This window comes from Felis catus, chromosome C1 (genome assembly GCF_018350175.1).
Source record: "Felis catus isolate Fca126 chromosome C1, F.catus_Fca126_mat1.0, whole genome shotgun sequence".
Taxonomy (NCBI): Eukaryota; Metazoa; Chordata; class Mammalia; order Carnivora; family Felidae; genus Felis; species Felis catus.
In genome coordinates this window covers 210,587,685-210,606,393 of record NC_058375.1, presented here as the reverse complement: position 1 = coordinate 210,606,393, position 18,709 = coordinate 210,587,685, and the positions used below count along the sequence as shown (strand labels likewise).

The 18,709-nt window shown below is 40.6% G+C and overlaps 1 protein-coding gene across 8 annotated transcripts in view; it reads right to left on the bottom strand.

Annotated features, from left to right (window-relative positions):
* The window catches only part of DAW1 (dynein assembly factor with WD repeats 1), a 69,996-nt gene that overhangs the window by 34,582 nt on the left and 16,705 nt on the right, over positions 1 to 18,709 (bottom strand). For all 8 annotated transcript variants that reach the window (XM_045034579.1, XM_011285645.4, XM_019838796.3 and 5 more), the window contains exons 4-6: positions 17,548 to 17,606; positions 7,437 to 7,559; positions 3,600 to 3,699 (exon numbers count right to left, since the gene is read on the bottom strand). In XM_045034579.1, coding sequence (XP_044890514.1) covers positions 3,600 to 3,699; positions 7,437 to 7,559; positions 17,548 to 17,606 — 282 coding nt within the window. The remainder of the gene's footprint in view (positions 1 to 3,599; positions 3,700 to 7,436; positions 7,560 to 17,547; positions 17,607 to 18,709) is intronic.

The following is an 18,709-nucleotide window of genomic DNA, read 5'->3' as shown; positions in this document are numbered from 1 at the left end:
GGGCACTGGCACCCCTCCCCGCTTCCAGACCACAGAACACGAACAAAAGCAAACCCATCTCCTTCGAGATGAGATTCGTGTTTTCTGGCTTCCGGCTTCCGGGGTGTTAACTTCACAGTCCTTTCAATCCTCCCCCTCACTCACCAAGGACTTTGGCTACTGGATTTTAGTCTCAAGTCCAAGTCCTACGCGGCCTTCCTGTGAGGCACCAGTCCAGTACCCCAGACCCGTGACCCTGCACTCCCTTTCATAATCACTCCCATGGCCACACCCTGGACTTTGACATCACTTCCTCTAGAAAATTCACTACCAATACATCAATCCCGAGTTACAATTTCCCAGGACTTCCGCTTCCTTCCTCACCAAGCCATCCTCAGGACATTTTCCATCTCATTCAGACCCCTGCCTTTTCCCGGCCCCTCATCCCCCACTCAGCTGACATCTTGAGAACATGGCTCCTGCCAGTATCCTCAATACCTCACTCCCTGTCTTTCCACTGCGCCATCCGTAAGACTCCCACCAACTGTAGCAACTGCCATTGCGTTCACTCACTTGCCCTCCGTCACCACTCAGCTTCAGAAAACTGCACAGCAGGTTATGGCGTTGCTCGTTCGTGCCTTCTGTCCTCAGCTGTGTGTTCAGCACCCTTCCCGACGTCATGAACGTGCCTCTGCCTCAGTACATTGTCCCTTTCCCCACTCTTGTCCCCGGTCTGTTTCACCCCTCCTCCACAGATAGCCTGGCCTCCTACTATTTCCCTGAGAAAACTCATCTTTGGGGGGGAAGGGGGGGGCGGGACTTCCTCACCTGGGCCTCTCCTCCCTTCCGTCCGTCTCAGGTGCAGAGGGATCCCTTCGCCCTTCTGAGACACCCTCTTGCCCACATACCCAGGAGCCACGTGCCCACTGATTTTTTCTCTCCTTCTGGACTAGACCCCTCCTAGTGGCCTAGAAACATGCTTGGGCTTTTCCCACACAAAAACAAACCCTCCCTTGACTCTATGTGCCCCCTCTTCGACTACTTTTTCCCTTTCACCACCAAATCCCTGGCTGCCCATCCCCCACTCTTCAACTCTGCTGGAACCACTTTGGTTACAGGGCCGATCCGATGGCTCTGTCGGTCATCCCGCTTAACCTCCTTGACATCTGCAGTGTTGACCCCTTTCTTCTCCATATTTCCTTCCCTCTTGACAGCCATGACCCTGCTCTGCTTTTCTTCTTTTGCTTCCTGTCTGTTTTTTGTATCTTTTGGAGGGTTCTTCTCTTCTCCGTCTGCTCAAGATGCCATCACACTTCTCCCCATACTGACCCTTTTCCTTTCAGAAATTTCACTTCCTCGGTGGTCCCCACTGCCCCCCTAATACCACTGACTCACCCACATATCCGTGTCTCCTGCCCAGACTTTGCCACTCAGTTCAAGCCCAAAGGGCCTCCGATGGACATCACGCGGGCAGCTTGGACCAATCAGTCTAAGACACGTGAGTCATGTGAACACAGAGCTGCTTTCCCTTTTATATAGAGAATTGGTGAACGGTACTGCCGTTGTCTGAAATCAGGGAATCTCTCTGGGGGCCCTTTTTTCCTTCAGGTCTCACATCTACTTGCTGACCCAGTCCTACTCCTCCACCACCTACACCTCCGTCATTTCTGCTTGGAAACAAGATGCCCCACCGGCCCCTACCTCCGATCACGCTGCACACTGCCAAAAGAATGATCTTCCCAAAGACTCAAAGTGACCACGCGATCCCCCAGCTTAAGAGTCCCAACAGCACAGCACCATCCACAGGATGAAGCCCTAATTCCTTAGTATAGCATAGGAATCAAAACTATGGGCCACTTCGATCATGCTCACCATGCGATGTGGCTCTGGATGGGTTGCAGGTGCCAAGATAAGGTGCCTTGAATCCAGGCAGCTGGGCAGCACAAGGGGGTCCTCAGCCAGCACCGCTGCCCATGGGCAGAAGGCAGCTCCCCTCCGTGCGTTGCACAGCCACGTTGGCGTATTCTGTGTCTATCACCCCAGGGTGAGGCTGGGAAGTGCTGCTCTGGCCACACAGAGTCACCCGAGTTCAAAAGCACCCACCACCGTTGCACACCTCCTCTGGGCATGCTGCTTCCTCGTCCTGAGTACACGAGCAAAGTCTCTCCTCAGCACCCCCCTACTGGGTGCTCCCCTCTGTGACCACACTAAACTCCCCACGAACTTCTAGCACACCCACAAAGCATCTTTGAACTTATTTATTGGTGCCTCTACTCCCTCTACTAAAGTACAAAATCCCTGCAGGACAAGAAGATCTATGTGTGATTCTATTTGGCATGCCAAACACGTAGGCCAGGGCTTGACATGCAGCCAATATTTAGTAAATATTTATTGGATTAATGTTGTTGACTATGAAAAAATCAATATTTTCCTAGGAACCATATATAAAAAAAAAAACTTTTTCAAAGTTCCAAGGGAGTGTGAGAATGAGGATTATGTCTTTTTTATAACTTTGGGTAAATTACGTACTCTATGCCTCAGCATCTTGGACTGTAAAAGGGGGAAATATCTAGCCCTTAGGGTTGTTATGAGATGCAACTAAGCTAATATATGTGAAGGGCTTAGGACAGCGCTTTGTGCACACTGAGCGCAATTAACAAGTCGGTTATAGTTTTTCACTGCATTATCCCCCAGTGTCTAGCAAAGTATTAAACATAGCATGAGCCCTTATTGGATGAGTACACCATGAGTTTGAAGGATAAATATAAATAAATTTTACTCCTAAAATAAGCAGCTTGTTTATTTTTAAAAGCTATCATTTGTTCCATGGGGTGCCAATTATCTCACTAATTGTTATAAGCTGTAACACAGAATTGGCCAAGGTCAAGGCCTCCCAATAGTGAAAGCTATTTAGAGTATCAAACTATTTATGCAAATTTGAATTCTAATGATATCCGGGAAACAATCAGCCTAAATATTTCCCGTGATAGATATATATATATATATATATATATTTTAAAAAGGTACTTTAAAAGCTATGTTAAGAATTTTATCAACCCCCATCAAGTCAATCCTTCAAAAGCAAGTCAATGAAAAAGAAGAAGTCAGGTTGGATATTGCACTTAAATGTTTATCATATTACACATCTAATTGGTCAATGCAGGATGCAGGTTATTGAACGACATCTTTAATATATAAACACTTGAATAGCTTGTAATTTACATAAATGTCACCATATGAAATAAATGTAAACTAAATATACTGGATAGAATTATAAAATTAATCATGAAGGTAGAACCACCACTTTTATATAATGGACTCCTAAAAAGAAATAGCAATGATGTGTTGACATAGGTCCATCAATTGTAACAAAGGTACCATTTTGGTGGGGGATGTTCATAAAGGGACATGCTTGGTTTTGGGGGGACGGGAGGGAATATATGGGAAATCTCTGTACCTTCCACTCAGTCTTGTTGTGAATATAAAACTCCTGTAAAAAATAAAGTCTATTAAAAAAGAGAGAAAGAGAAAAGCGAAGAAGAAGAAGAAGAAGAAGAAGAAGAAGAAGAAGAAGAAGGAAAACAACAACATAAAAAATATAACAAAATAAATATACTCACTATTTCTGCTGTATGACCTCTAAAGGTATGGTAACATTTTCCCGTGTCTACACTCCATAGCTTACAAGTCTTATCAAAGGATCCAGTGGCAATTTTGTCACTAAAATTTAAAACAAAGGTAGATTTTGAAAACAAATTCAAACACACTGTATGAGACACTGAATTAAGACAAGACATTAATACGTAGGTCTGCATCTCCTCAGAAATTTACTTCGTTTTTGAAACAACAAACAATCTTACGTTTGTTTCGGTGGATAACAATTTTAAGGTCTGATTTTTCAATAATATAAGATGATGCATTTAATTTAAAATGTTTTACATCGAAAGTATAAATTTACGTTTGGGATTACAATCAGTTTTTAAGCTAGCACAATGAATATGGTAAATTTTTTAGTTTAGAAAACTCCTACCAAATGGAAATTAAAAATGTATGAGAGGCAGGAAACGGAAAAATTCTATTAGATCTACTGACAAGGATAACATTGAATTTAAAAGAAGAAAAATGAAAAGGTAGAAATCCAATGAACCACATGGCTAGATGAGTTTTTGAGAATTTAGTGTCTCCTTGGGAAAATAATGCTGCTAATATTCCAGTTGTCAGCTCTTTGGTGAAGGAAGACGGTTTTCAGAGGAAATATGGTGAGACCTCAGTCCCTTTCAAACAAGAGGCTTTCCACGTACACCGCAGAGCAGGGTTACTATCAACACCAGATAGATAAGAGTAGGTTGGCCCGCATAACCTTTGACCATGGAACTAAATCTTTTCCTTTACCATTGACCCCTGTCTTTCATAGCAACTCATCAAAATGCTTCACCCAACGGGGTCACCGGTTATACTGCAAGCTCATTGTTCAAGACCCTCATTGGGTCTTAAGACCCAAATACGTATCTTAAAGCAAATTCTATGTGCTTGACACAGTCATAGGATTTATATTTTATCCAAACTAACATTAGTGCCCTGTATCTCTCCTTCGTTCTCAGGCCACCCACATAAGTATTTCTGTGGTCTCTGATACTAAAGGAGTCAGGTCCTTTCTGTCCATGCTCCATGCTCCAGGGACAGACTCTTCTGGAGAATACCCACCCACCCACCTCGAGCTTCCTAACACTCAAGGCTGGTTGTCAACCCAAAGTCTGCACTAACTCTCTCCCCATCTGGTCTGAGCGTTTCTCATCAGCTGCTGATGTCCGACTTCTGCTCAGATATGCTGAGAGCACTGTGTGCTCTTTGTCAGCTCCTTCCCTCCACTTTCCAGCCCTCCTCCCCCTCAGACATATTGTCTCAAGTTGCTGCTGTTTCTCTCTCAGTTCCTGTTGGATCACACACTGCTCTCTACACCCATTCACCACTACATTATAAAAGATAACACTGATGTCACAGTTTTTAGAATTACTTTATGGAATCAAACCTTACTTCCGACCCAATGTATAAAACATGTAAGAACTAACCTGGTTCTTCTATCTCTATCTCTGTCTGTCTCTCTGTCTCTCTGTCTCTGTCTCTCTCTCTCTATCTCTCTCTTTCTCTCTCTCTCTCTCTCTCACACACACACACACACACACACACACCGTCTCATTCTCTGGTGGTGATCTTGAATCTTGAACTCACTCTGCTGAACCCCCAGTGCCCCCAAAGTGCTGTGAAAAAGGCTGCTTTAATCCATACGTAAATCATCAGACTATGTAATCGGACAAGCGAGTTTTTTGTCAGGGGGTCTTGGTAGAATCCAATAGAAAGGCCAACAGATGAAGAGTTCCTCCCCTCTCTATCCCCCCAAAACTTTGTTCTAAGATAGATATGCAAAAATATCCTGTCTTGTAAGTATAATATTATAGGATATTATATTACATCATGCAGAACATACTGTTAAAGTCCTTTAAATAACACTGCAAGTGAAGTAGGAATTATAGTAGAGGTAAAGCATTATCATTTATAATATCAATTAAATCTCTCTCCCACAGGTTGGTGCAATAAGGCATTATAAAAACTATCATTCTCTACAATGTAAAACTACATACATCAAAGTTAAGTTTTTGGTAATGTAATTGGAATACTTAATCATTTTAATGTACCAATTAGGTTTGATTGTGCCATCACAATTGATATGATTTAAACTGTGTTACATCTTAGAAAGGTATAATGACATTAGCAACCTACATATCAAGTTTTTAACGTATATGGTATAAAGTTTCTACTTTAAGTGCATCAGATTTTGATAGGATTCCCTTTATCGCCCCTGCCACTACCCTAGACTGTTCTCATCATCCTATGAATGTATCTTTTTATCTGCCTCCTAACTAAATTCCTTGCCTCCTGTTTCATCCCAATCCAAACCCTCTGACCCCTTCTCTCTGCCAGAACAGCCCTCCCAAAATGGCACTTGCATTGCGTCCCTCCTTTGTACACAAAGCCTTCATGACAACTCAGTCATCCAGAACAGAGTTCAAACTACGCAGAACACTCTGAGCTCACCCACTTCTGATTCTCACCAGGAAACATCCACTAGAGAGCCAGGGGCACTGGGGGAGCCGGGCAAAGCCCCACCTAGGCCATGGAGCTGGAGGGTGCCCTCCCCCAGGGTGCCCTCCCACCTCCTTTATTTTCCACCTCCAAGCTTCTGCTGGAGTTGCACATCATCCTCAGAACCTCCACCAAGAGAAATCCCACTGGCCTTTCTCTTCTAACTTTCAAGCCATTTACTGTTGTGTTCTAGTCATCATAATACTATCATAAAAGAGACATATTTACTGAGACAGCTTAGTGAATGGAAAAAGTCACAGTGGTCAGTCATGAAAAAAGACACACATTAAAAACTTTTACTCAAATACGCGAGGCAAAGGCCTTTTCTTTGGCTACCTGGAGCTCATTATCTGCCTTACAGAAATCATACCCAACCTCTACAAGTTCCAATTTGAGAACTTAAACACACTTGTAGGACCATCTGAGTACAAAGATAGTTCGAAATGTTTCCATGCATTTTCTAATGTTTACACTGACCTCACCTACTTCACTCACTAGCAATTTTTCAAAGATTTACCTTAGCTACGTTTTCACGAAAAAATAACAGCTTTCTTTTCACATGCATATTTCATTAGTTTAAGCACTACTTAATTCAATTCGATCATTAAAGTTGAAATCACAACAAACATAAGCAGATTTATGGACAAATACAAGTAACTCATGGTGGACTTAGACCTAACCGGTGGGAAGAAAAGCTGAGCTCACCAGTGGATGGCCCAGTTTCTACAAATATCCAGGGAGCCTTGGGTACCAGCAGTACGTCATGCAGAAGGAGAGCTAGAGAGAACACTGGTTCATCTGTCGAATCAGTTAACTAGAGGCTGGTTTAAAAATGCTATTATATCTTGTACTGTTATCTAGCATGCCACTGGGCCCATTTTTTTTTTCAGCTAAGACTGTAAATTAACTTCTGAACAAGGTAAACCATGCTCCGGGGGTATGTCACATTCTCCAGAAGCCAGTGCTCTAAACATCAATAGGACATAAGTGCCTGTCAGAGAACTCCCAGGAGACGGGACTCAGCCCTGCTTGAACTTGGGACTTCAGCTCTCCTCTTAACTACCCCGTGATTTTGAGAAAGGTCCTTGAACTTTATATACTTTATGTGAGAACAAGAAGACCTATCCCCAAACTCCTTTAAGCACCGAAAGGGGTATTTAAAAAGCTTTCAAAGCACACATCCAGGCACTTGGAAATTTTAGTTCTCTTTTTCTTTTCATCCCCCAAAAAACAGAGGAAGACATGAATAAATGGAGAGAAAATAAAGGATTTAATGGATTAACGAGGAAGAAGTGAATGACTGAATGTCTGTTTACCCATACGGATTGTTGAATGCTATGGCATAAACCACATTCCGGTGGCCCTCCAGGGTATGAAGCTCCTCTCCAGATGCAGTATCCCAAAGTTTACACGTCCGATCATAGCTTCCTGTAATAAAGCTAACACGCGGGAGACAAAAAGATCACAAAGTGACAACAGCAGGGTGTTAATAAAGACCTCGTTTTTTTACCTACAAGATTATAACCCCATTTATCTTGCTCTTCTTTTTTTTAATCTTTCTTTGTTTTTGAGAGAGAGAGCAACAGAGCATGAGCATGGGAGGGGCAGAGAGAGAAGGAGACACAGAACCCGAAGCAGGCTCCAGGCTCTGAGCTGTCAGCACAGAGCCCAAGGCAGGGCTCGAACTCACAAACCGTGAGATCATGACCTGAGCTGAAGTCAGATGCTTAACCAAGACTGAGCCACCCAGGTGCCCCATCTTGCTTTTTACAAAATGAAATCGTGTATGGAGAACCGTTAAATTGGGAACAATAGCTACATCCTTTTATTAGGAACTTTTTTAATTTTATCCCTAAACCAAAAAAGAGCCACTAAATCAGATTAAGAGTAATCCTGCCAATAATCATTCTTATAAATAATTACGAATTAAATAATATTAATCAGCAACATTTTCTGAAATTCTAACAGATCTCAATAAACAGTATCAGTTCTTCTCCTTGGTCAGCCCATAAAATCTTAGCATCATCTTTGGTTCCTCTAATCCCCTCATATACCACACACAATCTATTAGTAAATTCTGTGAGCCCAATCTCAAAATACACCCCTAGTGTGGCTGCATTTCACCAGGCTCCATTGCCTCCGTCTCTTGCCTAAACCATGAAACCATCTTCTAATAGATCTTGGCTCACACATGGTCCTTACTCCTTATGAGTCTATCTTCCACACCGAAATTGGAGGTTTTTGTTTTTTTTTTTAACTTCTCTCTGATGGCTTCCTAACAATCTAGAGGAAAATTCAAACTTCTGCTCATGGCCCACAAGACCAACAGCACTGGCTGTCTCTGGGACCTCAACTTGACCCCAAAGCACACCCTGAGCAGGTACATTCATCTCTTTGCTAGTCTTTCTTCTACCCATCTGGTTTACTGCCATCATCCCCAGGACCTGGAACATGACTGGCAAACTAGCAAGTGTCAGTGAATATTTACTGAACATTAGCAATCCTCTTACATGACTATTCTTCTACAGGAATAATTTGTACGTTGCCCTCTCATATGTAGTTTTTTATTTTAGAGAGAAAGAGCACATGCAAGTGGGGGGGGGAGAGAGAGAGAGAGAGAGAGAGAGAGAGAGAGAGAGAATCTCAAGCAGGCTCCACATTCAGCATGGAGCCCAATGAAGGGCTCGATCTCACGACCCTGAGATGACGAGCCAAAATCAAGAGTTGACCACACTGAAACAACTGAGTCACCTATGCACCCCTTGACCTCTAATATTTTAAAGTTAAAAATACTATCTTAGTTATTCCTTAAATATTCCATTAGGAAAGCTACTTCCCCAATACAGAAAAAAGTGCACAGAAGTAAAAAGCTGGTCTGCAATAAAAAAGAATGAAATTTGGCCATTTGCGACAATGTGGATGGAACCAGAGTATATTATACTAAGTGAAAAAAAAGTCAGTCAGAGAAAGACAAGTATCAGATGATTTCACTCATATGTCGAATTTAGGAAACACAACAGATGAACATAAGGGAAGAGAAGGAACAGTAAGATAAAAACAGAGGGAGGTAAACCGTAAGAGACTCTTAAATACAGAGAACAAACTGAGAGTTCATGGAGGGAGGGAGGCGGGATAGGGTTAGGGGTAGGGTTAGGGTTAGGGTTCGCTAAGTGAGTGATGGGCATTAAGCAGGGCACTTGTGATGAGCACTGGGTGTTATACAGAAGTGATGAATCATTGAGTTCTACTCTCGAAATCAATACTGCACTGTATGCTAACTTAAATTTAAATAAATTAAAACAAATAAATTAAATGAAGAAATAAATTAATAAATAAAATTTAAAAAAACAGTCTGAGTGTCAAGTGGTAACAATAAAAGGTAAACAGATAAATGATAAATTCTGACAAGGAAACTCAACCAAACAAAAGGGTTGACGAGGCAGTGTACCTTTGATTCTTCTCCAGACACTTCCTCTTAGCTTTTCAGGGAAGTAATCTGGCACAGTCGTGATGGAAGATAGGATGGTGGGTCCCCCAAAAAATTAAAAATAAAACTACCGTATGATCCCACAATCACACTTCTGGGTGTATATTAAAAAATGCAATCAGGGGCGCCTGGGTGGCTCGGTCGGTTGAGCATCCGACTTCGGCTCAGGTCACGATCTCGCGGTCCGTGAGTTCGAGCCCCGCGTCGGGCTCTGTGCTGACGGCTCAGAGCCTGGAGCCTATTTCAGATTCTGTGTCTCCCTCTCTCTCTGCCCCTCCCCCGTTCATGCTCTGTCTCTCTCTGTCCCAAAAATAAATAAACGTTAAAAAAATTTTTTAAAAATGAAATCAGGGTCTCATAGAGGTATCTGCACTGCATGTTCTTCGCAGCGTTGTTCACAATAGCCAAAACACTGAAACAACAAATATCCATCAGGGAATGAATGTCATACTATTTAGCCATGAGAAAGAAAGAAACTCTGCCACTTGCAAAAACATGGACGAACTTGGAGGGCATTATGCTAAGTGAAATAAGCCAGACACAGAAAAACAAATATTGTCTGATCTCACACACAGGTGGAATCTAAAAAAAAGTCAAATTCATAGAAGCAGACAGTAGAACAGTAGTCACCAAGGACTGGGGAGTGGGAGAAATGGGGAGACATTGGTTAAAGAGCATAAATTTGCAGTTATGTAGGATGAACAGATCTAGAGATGTAATGCACAGGCATAATCACTATAGTTAATAATATTGGCCTGAGCTAGAACTGATCCATGAATTCAGCAAAGTCACAAGATATAAAATTAGTGCACAGAAATTAGTTGCATTTCTATACACCAATAATGAAGCAGCAGAAAGAGAGACCAAGGAATTGATCCCATTTACAATTGCACCAAAAACCATAAAATACCTAGGAATAAATCTAACCAAAGAGGTTAAAAGTCTATACACTGAAAACTATAGAAAGCTCATGAAAGAAATTGAACAAGATACCAAAACAAAAAACAGGAAAAATATTCCATGCTCAAGAATTGGAAGAACAAATATTGTTAAAATGTCGATACTATCCAAAGCAATCTACATATTCAATGCAATCCCTATCAAAATAACACCAGGATTCTTCACAGAGCTGGAACAAACAATCTTAAAATTTGTATGGAACCAGAAAAGATCCTGAATTTCCAAAGCAATCCTGAAAAAGAAAAACAAAACTGGAGACATCATAATTCCGGACTTCAAGATGAATTACAAAGCTGTTATCATCAAGACAGTATGGTACTGGCACAAAAACTGACACACAGATTAATGGAACAGAATAGAGAACCCAGAAATGGACCCACAAACGTATGGCCAACTAATCTTTGACAAAGCAGGAAAGAATATCCAATGGAATAAAGACAGTCTCTTCAGCAAGTGGTGCTGGGAAAACTGGACAGCAACATGCAGAAGAATGAACCTGGACCACTTTCTTACACCATACACAAAAATAAACTCAAAATGGATGAAAGACCTCAGTGTAAGACAGGAAGCCATCAAAATCCTCGAAGAGAAAGCAGGCAAAACCTCTTTCATCTTGCCCGCAGCAACTTCTTACTCACGTCTCTGGAGGCAAGGGAAACAAAAGCAAAAATGAGCTACTGGGACCTCATCAAAATAAAAGGCTTCTGCACAGCAAAGGAAACAATCAGCAAAACTAAAAAGCAACCGACAGAATGAGAGAAGATATTTGCAAATGACATATCAGATAAAGGGTTAGTATCCAAAATCTATAAAGAACTTACCAAACTCAACCCCCAAAAAACAAATAAGCCAGTGAAGAAATGGGCAAAAGACATGAATAGACACTTCACCAGAGAAGACATCCAGATGGTCAACCAACACATGAAAAAATGCTCAACATCATTCATCATCAGAGAAATAGAAATCAAAACCACAATAAGATACCACCTCACACCTGTCAGAATGGCTAAATTTAACTCAGGCAATGACAGATGTTGAGGATGTGGAAAAAGAGGAATGTTGGTGGGAATACAAACTGGTGCAGCCACTCTGGAAAACAGTATGGAGGTTCCTCAAAAAATTAAAAATAGAATTACCCTATGACCCTGCAATTTCTCTGCTGAATATTTATCCAAAGGACACAGATGTGCTGTTTCAAAGGGGCACAGGCACCCCACTGTTCATAGGAGTGCATAGCCAAAGTATGGAAAGAGCCCAAATGTCCATCAACAGATGAGTGGATAAAGAAGATGTGCCATATATATATATATATGTGTGTGTGTGTGTGTGTGTGTGTGTGTACACACACACACAATGGAATGTTACTTGGCAATCAAAAAGAATGAAAATTCAAACTTCTGCTCATGGCCCACAAGACCAACAGCACTGGCTGTCTCTGGGACCTCAACTTGACCCCAAAGCACACCCTGAGCAGGTACATTCATCTCTTTGCTAGTCTTTCTTCTACCCATCTGGTTTACTGCCATCATCCCCAGGACCTGGAACATGACTGGCAAACTAGCAAGTGTCAGTGAATATTTACTGAACATTAGCAATCCTCTTACATGACTATTCTTCTACAGGAATAATTTGTACGTTGCCCTCTCATATGTAGTTTTTTATTTTAGAGAGAAAGAGCACATGCAAGTGGGGGGGGGAGAGAGAGAGAGAGAGAGAGAGAGAGAGAGAGAGAGAATCTCAAGCAGGCTCCACATTCAGCATGGAGCCCAATGAAGGGCTCGATCTCACGACCCTGAGATGACGAGCCAAAATCAAGAGTTGACCACACTGAAACAACTGAGTCACCTATGCACCCCTTGACCTCTAATATTTTAAAGTTAAAAATACTATCTTAGTTATTCCTTAAATATTCCATTAGGAAAGCTACTTCCCCAATACAGAAAAAAGTGCACAGAAGTAAAAAGCTGGTCTGCAATAAAAAAGAATGAAATTTGGCCATTTGCGACAATGTGGATGGAACCAGAGTATATTATACTAAGTGAAAAAAAAGTCAGTCAGAGAAAGACAAGTATCAGATGATTTCACTCATATGTCGAATTTAGGAAACACAACAGATGAACATAAGGGAAGAGAAGGAACAGTAAGATAAAAACAGAGGGAGGTAAACCGTAAGAGACTCTTAAATACAGAGAACAAACTGAGAGTTCATGGAGGGAGGGAGGCGGGATAGGGTTAGGGGTAGGGTTAGGGTTAGGGTTCGCTAAGTGAGTGATGGGCATTAAGCAGGGCACTTGTGATGAGCACTGGGTGTTATACAGAAGTGATGAATCATTGAGTTCTACTCTCGAAATCAATACTGCACTGTATGCTAACTTAAATTTAAATAAATTAAAACAAATAAATTAAATGAAGAAATAAATTAATAAATAAAATTTAAAAAAACAGTCTGAGTGTCAAGTGGTAACAATAAAAGGTAAACAGATAAATGATAAATTCTGACAAGGAAACTCAACCAAACAAAAGGGTTGACGAGGCAGTGTACCTTTGATTCTTCTCCAGACACTTCCTCTTAGCTTTTCAGGGAAGTAATCTGGCACAGTCGTGATGGAAGATAGGATGGTGGGTCCCCCAAAAAATTAAAAATAAAACTACCGTATGATCCCACAATCACACTTCTGGGTGTATATTAAAAAATGCAATCAGGGGCGCCTGGGTGGCTCGGTCGGTTGAGCATCCGACTTCGGCTCAGGTCACGATCTCGCGGTCCGTGAGTTCGAGCCCCGCGTCGGGCTCTGTGCTGACGGCTCAGAGCCTGGAGCCTATTTCAGATTCTGTGTCTCCCTCTCTCTCTGCCCCTCCCCCGTTCATGCTCTGTCTCTCTCTGTCCCAAAAATAAATAAACGTTAAAAAAATTTTTTAAAAATGAAATCAGGGTCTCATAGAGGTATCTGCACTGCATGTTCTTCGCAGCGTTGTTCACAATAGCCAAAACACTGAAACAACAAATATCCATCAGGGAATGAATGTCATACTATTTAGCCATGAGAAAGAAAGAAACTCTGCCACTTGCAAAAACATGGACGAACTTGGAGGGCATTATGCTAAGTGAAATAAGCCAGACACAGAAAAACAAATATTGTCTGATCTCACACACAGGTGGAATCTAAAAAAAAGTCAAATTCATAGAAGCAGACAGTAGAACAGTAGTCACCAAGGACTGGGGAGTGGGAGAAATGGGGAGACATTGGTTAAAGAGCATAAATTTGCAGTTATGTAGGATGAACAGATCTAGAGATGTAATGCACAGGCATAATCACTATAGTTAATAATATTGGCCTGAGCTAGAACTGATCCATGAATTCAGCAAAGTCACAAGATATAAAATTAGTGCACAGAAATTAGTTGCATTTCTATACACCAATAATGAAGCAGCAGAAAGAGAGACCAAGGAATTGATCCCATTTACAATTGCACCAAAAACCATAAAATACCTAGGAATAAATCTAACCAAAGAGGTTAAAAGTCTATACACTGAAAACTATAGAAAGCTCATGAAAGAAATTGAACAAGATACCAAAACAAAAAACAGGAAAAATATTCCATGCTCAAGAATTGGAAGAACAAATATTGTTAAAATGTCGATACTATCCAAAGCAATCTACATATTCAATGCAATCCCTATCAAAATAACACCAGGATTCTTCACAGAGCTGGAACAAACAATCTTAAAATTTGTATGGAACCAGAAAAGATCCTGAATTTCCAAAGCAATCCTGAAAAAGAAAAACAAAACTGGAGACATCATAATTCCGGACTTCAAGATGAATTACAAAGCTGTTATCATCAAGACAGTATGGTACTGGCACAAAAACTGACACACAGATTAATGGAACAGAATAGAGAACCCAGAAATGGACCCACAAACGTATGGCCAACTAATCTTTGACAAAGCAGGAAAGAATATCCAATGGAATAAAGACAGTCTCTTCAGCAAGTGGTGCTGGGAAAACTGGACAGCAACATGCAGAAGAATGAACCTGGACCACTTTCTTACACCATACACAAAAATAAACTCAAAATGGATGAAAGACCTCAGTGTAAGACAGGAAGCCATCAAAATCCTCGAAGAGAAAGCAGGCAAAACCTCTTTCATCTTGCCCGCAGCAACTTCTTACTCACGTCTCTGGAGGCAAGGGAAACAAAAGCAAAAATGAGCTACTGGGACCTCATCAAAATAAAAGGCTTCTGCACAGCAAAGGAAACAATCAGCAAAACTAAAAAGCAACCGACAGAATGAGAGAAGATATTTGCAAATGACATATCAGATAAAGGGTTAGTATCCAAAATCTATAAAGAACTTACCAAACTCAACCCCCAAAAAACAAATAAGCCAGTGAAGAAATGGGCAAAAGACATGAATAGACACTTCACCAGAGAAGACATCCAGATGGTCAACCAACACATGAAAAAATGCTCAACATCATTCATCATCAGAGAAATAGAAATCAAAACCACAATAAGATACCACCTCACACCTGTCAGAATGGCTAAATTTAACTCAGGCAATGACAGATGTTGAGGATGTGGAAAAAGAGGAATGTTGGTGGGAATACAAACTGGTGCAGCCACTCTGGAAAACAGTATGGAGGTTCCTCAAAAAATTAAAAATAGAATTACCCTATGACCCTGCAATTTCTCTGCTGAATATTTATCCAAAGGACACAGATGTGCTGTTTCAAAGGGGCACAGGCACCCCACTGTTCATAGGAGTGCATAGCCAAAGTATGGAAAGAGCCCAAATGTCCATCAACAGATGAGTGGATAAAGAAGATGTGCCATATATATATATATATGTGTGTGTGTGTGTGTGTGTGTGTGTGTACACACACACACAATGGAATGTTACTTGGCAATCAAAAAGAATGAAATCTTGCCATGTGCAACAACATGGATAGGCATAGAGTGTATTATGCTCAGCAAAATTAGTAAGAGAAAGACAAATATCATATGACTTCACTCATATGTAGAATTTAAGATACAAAACAGATGAACATAAGAGAAGGGAAGCAAAAACAATATAAAAACAGGGAGGGGACAAAACACAAGAGACTCTTAAATATAGAGAACAAACTGAGGGTTGCTGGAGGGGTTGGGGTGGGGGGATGGGCTAATGAGCAAGGGGCATCAAGGAAGACACTTGTTGGGATGAGCACTGGGTGTTATATGTAGGGGATGAATCATTGGATTCTACTCCTGAAATCATTATTGTGCTATATGCTAACTAACTTGAATGTAAATTACAACATAAATAAATAAAAAATAAAATAAAATAATAATTCTGGCTTGAATACTGGAAATACACTAAAAGAATAGATTTCAAGTGCTTTCTTCACACACACAAAAAGTGGTAACTGTGAGGAGATAATATGTTAATTAGCTTGACTGCAACAATTATTTCACTATGTGTATGTATGTCAAATCATGTGGTACACCTTAAATATATATACAATTTTATTTAAAAAAATTTATCCTTGGTTGTTAAAAATTAGAAATGAAGAATAGAAAGGGAAATATAGAGGGGCACCTGGGTGACTCAGTTGGTTGAGTGTCTGCCTCTTGATTTCAGCTTGGTAATGATCCCAGGGTCATGGGATCAAGCCCCGAATCCAGCTTTGTCCTGGCAGGGCAGAACCTGCTTGAGATTCTCTCTCCCTCTCTCTGCCCCTCTCCCCTGATCACTTGCTCTCTCTCTAAAATAGAGACAAGAAGGGAGCGGGGGGAGGTAGGGAAGGAGGAAGGGAGGGAGGGAGGGAGGGAAGAAGGGAGAGAGGGAGGGAGGGAGAAGGAAGGAAGGAAGGAAGGAAGGAAGGAAGGAAGGAAGGAAGGAATATATAGAAATAAATAGATGGAGCACAGAGGATCCTTCGGGCAGAGAAACTGCTCTGTGTGATGCCTTAATGGTAGAGATCTGTCATTAAACATTTGTCAACCCATAGACTGAAAGAAAGCAAGAGCAACCCCTAATGTAAACTATGAAGTTTGAGTGATAATGATGTGTTGGTCAATGTAGGCCCATCAAATGTAGGAAATGCACAGTCCTTGGGGGAAGATGCCAGTGAAAGAAGCTGAGGGTGTGTGGGGGCCAGACGTATGTGGCAAATCTCTGTACCCTCTGCTCGATTTTGCTGTGAACCTAAAACCACTACAAATAATAAAGTCTAATAATTTTTTTAAATATTTTTTCATCTCAAAAAATTAATAAAGGAACTACCCTATGACCCAGCAATTGCACTACTAAGTATTTATTCAAAGGATACAAAAATGTTGATTCAAAGGGGCACATGCACCCCAATGTTTAGAGCAGCGCTATCAACAATGGCCAAATTATGGAAACCACCCAAATGTCCCCTGACTGATGAATGGATAAAGAAGATGTGGTTTATATATACAATGGAATATTACAGATCGACAAGAATGAAATCTTGCCATTTGCAACAATGTGGATGGAACTAGAGTGTATTATGCTAAGTGAAAAAAGTCAGAGAAAGATAAGAGAAAGATACATATCGTATGATCTCACTCATATGTGGAATGTAAGAAACAAAACAGATGAACATAGGGGAAGGGAAGGAAAACCAAGATAAAAACAGAAGGAGGCAAACCATAAGAGACTCTCAAATACAGAGAAGAAACTGAGGGTTGCTGGAGGGGTGTTGGGGGAGATGGACTAAATGGGTGAGGGGGCTAAGGAGGACGCTTGTTGGGATGAGCACTGGGTGTTATATGTAAGTAATAAATCATTAACCTCTACTCCTAAAATCATTATTGCACTATATGTTAACTAACTTGGATTCAAATAAAATTAAAAATTAAATAAAATAAAAGCAACTTTTCGACTTTGGGTGCAAGAAAATAAATAAATAATTTTTTCATTTAAAATTTTTAAAATTTTAAGTTTTAAATAAATAACAGAAACTTACCAAGACCCCGATTTATTAAGTGCAACATTAGTCAATGGCAGTATATGTGCTCTGAGAACCTTCAATGAAAGAAAACAGCATTTGTTTTAAACTCAAAGAAAAAAGTTTAAATCATTAATTTTAATTTCAAACCAAGGAAGGTATTCAAGTTTATCTTAATTATACATAATAAGTGGACAATATTCACTATCTGAGCAGAAGAGAAAAAACTACGTATCTCCTACCATTAAGACCAATAAAACATTTGGTAGTTAACATAATTACAAAAACAATATTGGATCTGTGTTTTCCATGAAATGGCTTTTAAGATAAATTACTGCTATTAAATAAGATACCAAATAGCATTAATTTATAATATTGTCTTTTAAATACTGCACATGATTTTGTCCATAGGCATAAAAAGCATATAGAGGAAATACACTAAATACGTTTCAAATGCAGATTTTGCAATTAATTAATACTTCTGGAATCCTAATGCTCCTCTAGAGTCAGGATGGCTCTTATTTCATTTATCTTTCAATTCCTATCCTGTCAAGCACAGAGTGGATACCTTAATATTTATCAAACGAACATACATAAATTGGATAGTCTGTTTACAGATGGAGTGATTGGCTAGGCTGGGACAGTCCCAGTTACGTCTGCTGCGGGGGCATAATTATCAATAGTGTCTGCTTTCACTATCAAAAATGTTCCCATTGGAAGATAAATTACAAGGTCACGCTAGTTATAGAGCTGATATTTGAAGTTAAATAGTGCCACCTGCTGGACAAATAAATATTACAAGAATAACTTCCTCATCTTTCAATAATACATGTAATTTTTTTATGAGACAGAATATGCCAAATGTATAGATAATAATATTTCCTTTTTAAATCTTTTTTTTTTCAACGTTTATTTATTTTTGGGACAGAGAGAGACAGAGCATGAACGGGGGTGGGGCAGAGAGAGAGGGAGACACAGAATCGGAAACAGGCTCCAGGCTCTGAGCCATCAGCCCAGAGCCCGACGCGGGGCTCGAACTCACGGACCGCGAGATCGTGACCTGGCTGAAGTCGGACGCTTAACCGACTGCACCACCCAGGCGCCCCAATAATATTTCCTTTTTAATCTTTTAATGTTTATTTCTTTTTGAGAGATAGAGACAGAGAAACAGCGAGCAAGG